Source organism: Larimichthys crocea, chromosome XII (assembly GCF_000972845.2).
Source record: "Larimichthys crocea isolate SSNF chromosome XII, L_crocea_2.0, whole genome shotgun sequence".
Lineage (NCBI taxonomy): Eukaryota > Metazoa > Chordata > Actinopteri > Sciaenidae > Larimichthys > Larimichthys crocea.
The window spans coordinates 10249563-10256593 of NC_040022.1; the positions used below are offsets into that span (position 1 = coordinate 10249563).

At 40.7% G+C, this 7031-nt stretch overlaps 1 protein-coding gene across 1 annotated transcript; it reads right to left on the minus strand.

Moving 5' to 3' along the window:
- Positions 1–5306: 5306 nt before the first annotated feature.
- Positions 5307–6599, minus strand: hspb9 (heat shock protein, alpha-crystallin-related, 9). Its single transcript, XM_010743017.3, has 2 exons — positions 6210–6599; positions 5307–6000 (listed from the first exon to the last, which is right to left on the minus strand). Exons 1-2 carry the CDS (start codon positions 6431–6433, stop codon positions 5538–5540), a joined length of 687 nt encoding a protein of 228 aa, XP_010741319.2. The 5' UTR covers positions 6434–6599; the 3' UTR covers positions 5307–5537.
- Positions 6600–7031: the final 432 nt, after the last annotated feature.

The following is a 7031-nucleotide window of genomic DNA, read 5'->3' on the forward strand; positions in this document are numbered from 1 at the left end:
TTTTTCTGGTAATGTGTCAAAAGTGACAGGGTACTGTTACATTTGTCACTTTTGATGAATCAGTAGCCAGTGTGTCATAACTCATAACACAATGCTGTTTGGTGGACATCTTGATCCAAAATGACTCACAATAGCTGACAAAAGCCCATCCAAATACAGCACGGTCCAGTGTCTCTTTCCACTCAGTGAAATAAAGACGTGTCTAACCAGAACAGAACAGTGAAATTATTATTCATCTGTCAAAACTGCAGATTAATTTGAGTTGTCTGTTTGATTGATCGATCAGGATACAGAATTACTCTAATAAGTAGCTTCACAGTGAGTGTCTTTCCTTCAGGTTACACTGATCTAATGTTTATTTCAGTCATCAATCAGATTTCGGCAATTGTAGTAGAGCCACACACACACACACACACACACACAGACTGATGTGAGTTAGAGTGATGACCTCCTTGTCTTATTGTGATACCTGGAAAGAAAAGAAGAAAATTAAGCCTGCAGGAGGAATCGCTTACCACCGCATACACTGATGACGTTGTGACGTTCATGCATTTGTCAGGTATGATGCAGTTGCAGGCGGTGTTGTGGTATTAAAACGCAACAACCCCGAGCTACGCGACATGCGCTGGTAAGTTATTGTGCAATGGATCTCTCTGTCTCTCTCTGTTCTTACACAGTATGTTCTTATTTCAGTACATTTTATTTTTAATATCTATCCTCCTAGAAACAAAATATTTTATTTTTGGTGAAACTAGTCCAGTCCACCTTACTTAGTACTTACTACACCTGTCAAGCTCTCCATTTTTGCACTGCACATATGCAGTTTTCAATTATGAGAGTAGAAGATTTCCAATTTACTAATTCTTACACTGCAGTCACTTTAAAACTATGTTAAAGCAAGTGACATAATCTTATATTTACATTTAAAATCTAGTTGGACTAACTAAGCAAGACTGTTTGACTTAATTCAAGTAAATGTTGTGCAATGCAAGCAGCAACCTCAGTATATGTGAAGTGCCAAAAACTGCAGTTCCTCCAACAGCCACCTGAGGCTGGCTACAGTATTCAGATCAAGGATGCAATGCTGAAAAATGTGTTTCAAGTATTTTTTTTCAGGAGCGCAATGAGGTGACCACTTGAGGCGACTATCATGGACAGAATTTCGGATGCACCAACAATTTAACAAATTACAGGTAATGATTATCCAACCAGTCCTTTATTTGGGTTAAATACATTTTAAATCATAAAATAATAAATATATATGATCATGGCACCAAGCGGCAACCTCCGTTGTGAGTCTGTGAAGTAAAGTGTGGAAGTACCAAAAACTGCAATTCCTCAAACAGCCATGCATGTGAGGCTGGCTTTAAACTAAGTCAAACTCCATAACCCTCCATGTTAAAATTTCCAACTTTACAACTGTATTGAGGCTGAATTTCTATAACTCACCTGTTTAAATTATACAGCTTTTCAGAAACCTGGCCAACAACACAAGACATAGCAGCCAGCTAATATTACTTGCTAGTCCAACAGCAAGAGGCTCAGCTCAGCGTCTGTTTCTCAGCCTTTGATTTCACCAAGCTCCCGCCAATGACTAAAAGTCAGTCCTAGATTTACTCTTGTCCAGTGGCTTCTGGCTCTCTCCTTTTTCTCAGCCTTTTCTGCTCCCTATGTCCTAGGGGCTGCTACGCCCAGTTACATTGCACACTTGCCCAGCTCCAGTTCTGGCACAACACCAGCTTCACTCCCCAAGGCTGAAACCCACTTCCTCTTCCTGATGGTATGAACACTCCTGCACTGCTCTGAGCTCACGGTCTGGACAGCCTGGCTAACAAACTGAGCTAACATTAGATGACAACAGCTACAGTTAGCAGCAGTTTACTTCACAGTCCAATAGAAAACTCTGTAAATCACAGAGAGTTGAGGCGGAGGAGGGAGAGGAAGAACCAGAAAATAAAATATGATCCAGTTTCACCATCACTCAAATAGTTGGTGGTGTGTGACTTAGTGTTGTAAAGCGTTACGTATATAGAGTAACAGATGTACAAATGACAGACAGCATTTATCTGATTACAAGTCAGTGAGATCATTAGTGTAGATCATTTCATTTGGATAGATAAGACCATTTGGATAAGAACACAGAAATATCATATCTACCACATTATCTAGTTAAAACTCAATCAAGAAAAGAAAATCATTTCTTCTTATTTCTTGTCCGTGCTGCTTACACCACTGTAAACAAAGATGGTTTTTCCCATATGGTGGCAAATCAACCAAAAGGAACACTCAGACTGAAGTGTAGACGAGCACAAATCAGATTATTGAGATTAGAGTTTTGTATGTTTAGAGTGAACCGACTGCCAGTGTAAACAGCATCCATCTCTGAGGAAATCTGTCTCCAGGAGAAACAAAGTTTACCACCTCACTGGGCTGAAGAATCCATCATCATTATGACCTCATAACTGTCATCGTGGAAATTCTGCAGTCATTTCCCGCAAAGTGTGTCTGTGGGTGTGCTGAAATGTCCCGGTGATGTCAGGGGATGGTGTCTGCAAGTCTCCTCACCTGTACACACACATACACACACACACACACACACACACATCTTCCTTATTTGCCAGCAAGAAGCCCTCACCCTGGATGACGTCATTATACATGCGTGAGCACATTTGGTTCTCACGACTGTAGCAATGCAAGAACCTACGCACATGCAAACACTCACACACAAATAACACAAATACATGCACAGTCACAATCACATACACCTACACACAACAAACCCACGTAGAGCCTGCAAAGGCATTTCATTCTTGGAGGACAATTACGAAGGTGAGACAGAGACAACTAGAGTGAGAGCCATTAAAAGGAAAAGGAAGACAGACAATAAGAAAGAAAGAAAATTTAAATCCAATTATCAGTTTGTGATTATAACAGAAACAACGGCATTTGGAAGGACTGGTGTGTAGCACCAGTAGTAACACCTAGTGAGGCAGTTGCTTATGGCAACCTCCACGTTGAAAGAGAAGCCAGTCTAGAAATCTAGAGCCAGTGTTTGTTTGTTCTGGGCTACTGTTTAATGACAATATAAAGAATGAACAGTGTATGTGTGATGTCACCCACAGGCTGAATCATGCCTGGGTGCTCAAGCAAGCTACCTGTCAATCAAAGCAGCCGTGCTGTTAATTATGCATAACAAAAAAAAAAGGAAAAGGAAATTAGCTATAGAGACCGAAACCAGGCTGTAAACACATTTATTTCTACTGAGAAGTTGGACATTTTAACATGGGGACTTATGGAGACTGACTTGTTCTGTAGCCAGCCTCAAGTGGCCACTCGAGGAGTTACAGGCATTTCGGCATTGGCTTTATTTCCCATCCACGGATAAATATATATTTTTGCAGACATTTTTGCAAACCTAGACAGAGATTACAGATTAGATTATATGGACAAAAAATAAAACATAAAAACTACAGTTGAGAAACACTAGGTGAACAGTCACTGATTTTTGGTTGGCATGGTCCCAATTGACTTAACTGATGTGAGCTGAAGTGTTAGTGTGGGTATTAATAAGAGTTATTATAATTAGTAAGAACTTTCATCAAGGCTTTAGATTACAGCCCACAATGTACATGTACCAGTATAGCGCATACTGTAACACTTAGTGTTATACTGACTAGACTGTTACTAAATCAAATGACTTTCAGGCTGTGGTGTTGGTCTATTTTAATGTCAACTTCAAAACTGTCAATGAATGTAAAACATCACCTTACCGTTTTACACCATATCACCTCACAAGCAAAATGGAAAATATTATGTAGTTCCTGTTCTGAATTATGCAACAGAAAATAAGCAGTCAAAGGAAGTACTCTCTCACTCAATTAACATAAAATATACCTATAATTCAGTTGACATGACTTTTAAAGTCTCACAAATCTGATTTATATCCAGCTTCAGCATCTAACCTGCGTCCATCCCCGCAGCAGCGGGTGCAGTCATTCACTCTGTGGTGGCAGTAATTGGCTTTGGCGAGGTGAGGTGATGCTTGTGCCTGCTGGTCTAATGATTAGTATTTTGTGAGGTACTGTGAAATGTACTGTTTATACCAAGCACCAACCTCCGTAGCTGGAAGAATTAAGCCAATGCGACGTGGCAAAAACTGCAGTTCCTCAAGTGGCCCCTTGTGGCTGGTTCAATTTCAATTTCCATAAGCCCCCATATTAAAATGTCCAACTTCACAGCAGAAATAATAAAATGTCCAACTTCACAGCAGAAATAAACATGTTTACAACCTGGTTTTGATCTCTATAGCTAATTTGCTTTTCATGATAACTGTACTGTGTCTGAACTCACCCATTCAAATTATATTAAGGCATAAAGTTATGTATAATTAACAGCATGGATTCTTTGATTGACATATAAGTACCATTAAGGTGGCTTGTTTGAGCACCCAGGCATCTTCTCAGTTCCACTGATGATCCACATCTTTGTTGAAATTTGCTCTTCAGAAACCCATGGGGGATGTCACACTTAGGCTGTCCATTCTTTATACTGTCAGTGGTTTATACATTAGCATTATCTGTAATAAAGACAAGAAATCCCACATACAGTATGTTTCAACTTCTAGAAATGCAGATATCTTTGTTTTTTTTTGTTTATAGATATCTGTCTCAGAGATTCAGAGCAATTTTGTTTGTGGCGCTTTAAATAAATGAATAAATAAATAAATAAAAGGCATCATGTCTTTTTTAGACAATCAATGATGCTATTACAGTGGATAATTCAAATTTCATAAGGAATATGATTTCTTGCTAATGAAATAAGTTCCTATTGAAACATTATCACAAGACAACCATTCAGAGAAACAGGGACACTCTTATTTTTTAGAAATACATAGTTTTCTGTATGTTGAGAATTAAAAACTAAATTCTATTTGGATGCCAGAAGGTAATATATATATATATTTTTTTTTTTTCCTGAACTAACCCTTTAAAAGCAGTCTTTCCTGGTAATGTCTTTGTTTCTTCTCTCCTCTGTCGTGGCACCCTCAGGGTAGGACTCATAAAACATTAAACTGCTGCTTTTGTTTGTCGCCTGCTCCATCGGGCCAAGAAATAACTTCTCCCCAGGAAACCAAATGTCACTGGAACCTTTTAAAGAAACTAATATTGTCACCCGAGGTGGAGTTCAGTGTAATACAAACATTCAGAACTCTTCTCTTGTTCCTCCTCCCACGCTCTGTCGTCTTCGCTCACTCTGTGTGAGCTGGTTGCTGGCACCATCATGTGGTCATAAAAGTCCATAACAGCTTTTATTTAATAAATTCAAAAGTCTTTATTTCAACATACATTTATATAAATCGCAAATAATTAGAAAATAAATATTCTTTTTGTAATTGTAAACTTTCATTGACAGTCTTTTCGTGGAAGTGTGTGTGCGTGGACATAAAAACATGTTTATTTATTTATTATTATTTATATAATTATTAAAAAATGTGTTTTCATTCAGACAGTATGTGTGGAGTGTGTGTTATGTGTGTTTTAGTCTGTGTGTTCCTCCTCTGCCTTGTCCTTGGAAATGGGAAATTCCAGCGCCGTCCTGAATCGAATGGGCACCTGACGTTCCTCACTCACTGGCTGCTTGGCCACGGGGGCGTGGATACGCAGCTGTCCGTCATCCATCAAGTTACAGGAGAGGCCGGACAGGTCGAGGTGAGCAGGCAGGTTGATCTTCTGGGCGAATCCCATCTTAGACGAGGCAGAGGAGCAAAAGGAGGCATGGGAAGAGGATGAGGAGCAGGACTGGCTCTCTTCTGCTCCGGCCTGCTTCATGGCCACCACTGCCAGGCTCCGTCCCTCCAGTTTGACAGTGATGTCATTGGGGGCGTAACCACGAGCATCTAGGGTCACCAGGAGGTCGCCATTGTTTTCTGTGGCCTGCTGAGCCTCCTTGCGCAGCTCTACAGCGGAAGTCTCTCTCTGCTGCTCTGTATCGTCACTCAACCTGAAAGAGAATCAAGATCAGGATCACAATCCGCTCCATGACTCCACTATAATAGTGTCTAAGGGCATTTTCAAACCTGCGTTATATTGCATGGTTACATTAGACCCAAGTTTATTTCCTACTTGGGGATTTCCCCTTGGTACAAAAAAATGTCCTAACATAGCCAATCAGGTTTATCTGCTATTGACATATGTAGTCACTGTACATACCTCGCCAAAGTGGAGGAAATGAGGGGGAACTGGGAAAATCTGAGCAGTTGGGGTGCGTCATGGAGCTCCCTGAGGAGGCTGTCGGCCAGCTTGGTTCTCTGGTTGAAGAAGTCCTGCTGCAATGAGGAGAGGGCCTCATGACGCAGTGGCCACAGGAGCCTTTCCTGACTGAAGAAAGGGTCGTCGCCGAAAAGGCTGGCCAAAACTCCGTGCTGGGACATCATGTCAGTGTTGCAAGACAGTTCTTCACAAAAATTTGGCTTTGTTTGAAAGCGTTGTGAATTGCAGTCTCTTTGATTCTCAGTAGCTTCGATCCAGTGAAGAGAGAGAGTTTGAAGAGTTTCTTCCTGTTGATGTTCTGTCAGGTAGTTTGGGACATTACACTGGGATCCTCTCCGTTATATACCCCAGCTGTCCTGTTCCGTCCCTCCCACCATGCTATTTACACCCCATGAGCTCACTGCTGTTTGTTAGTGATGTCAGGAATGCTTTGCAACTCATCAAAAGGCTAAAGACAGCTCATGGTCATATCCTGTTTGGGTTTTGTGTGCATGTGGCCTTGTTCACAGAGCAGTCCCATATCTGACTTACTGTGTGATGAGGATAAAGATTTCTAAAGTTTGTGAACAGCAAAAATTTGTGGTATGAGAAAACCTGGCTTAGGAAAAGGTTCTTGGCACTTTACTCAACAAATGTCTTTTCATTTCACACTGAGTCTTTGTTGCTGGAAGCAAAAACCCCTTTGGAACCACAAAATTGGACCTAAGGGAAAGAAGAATGTATCTTAACCCCTTCAGGCGATCAACTGTAATGGACATCAAC

Excerpts from the sequence above, each read along its gene's own strand:
- hspb9 (XM_010743017.3), bottom strand. The coding sequence starts at position 6,433 with ATGATGTCCCAGCACGGAGTTTTGGCCAGCCTTTTCGGCGACGACCCT. Across the intron at positions 6,001-6,209 it reads ATTTCCTCCACTTTGGCGAG|GTTGAGTGACGATACAGAGC; the intron begins GTATGTACAGTG and ends ATTCTCTTTCAG.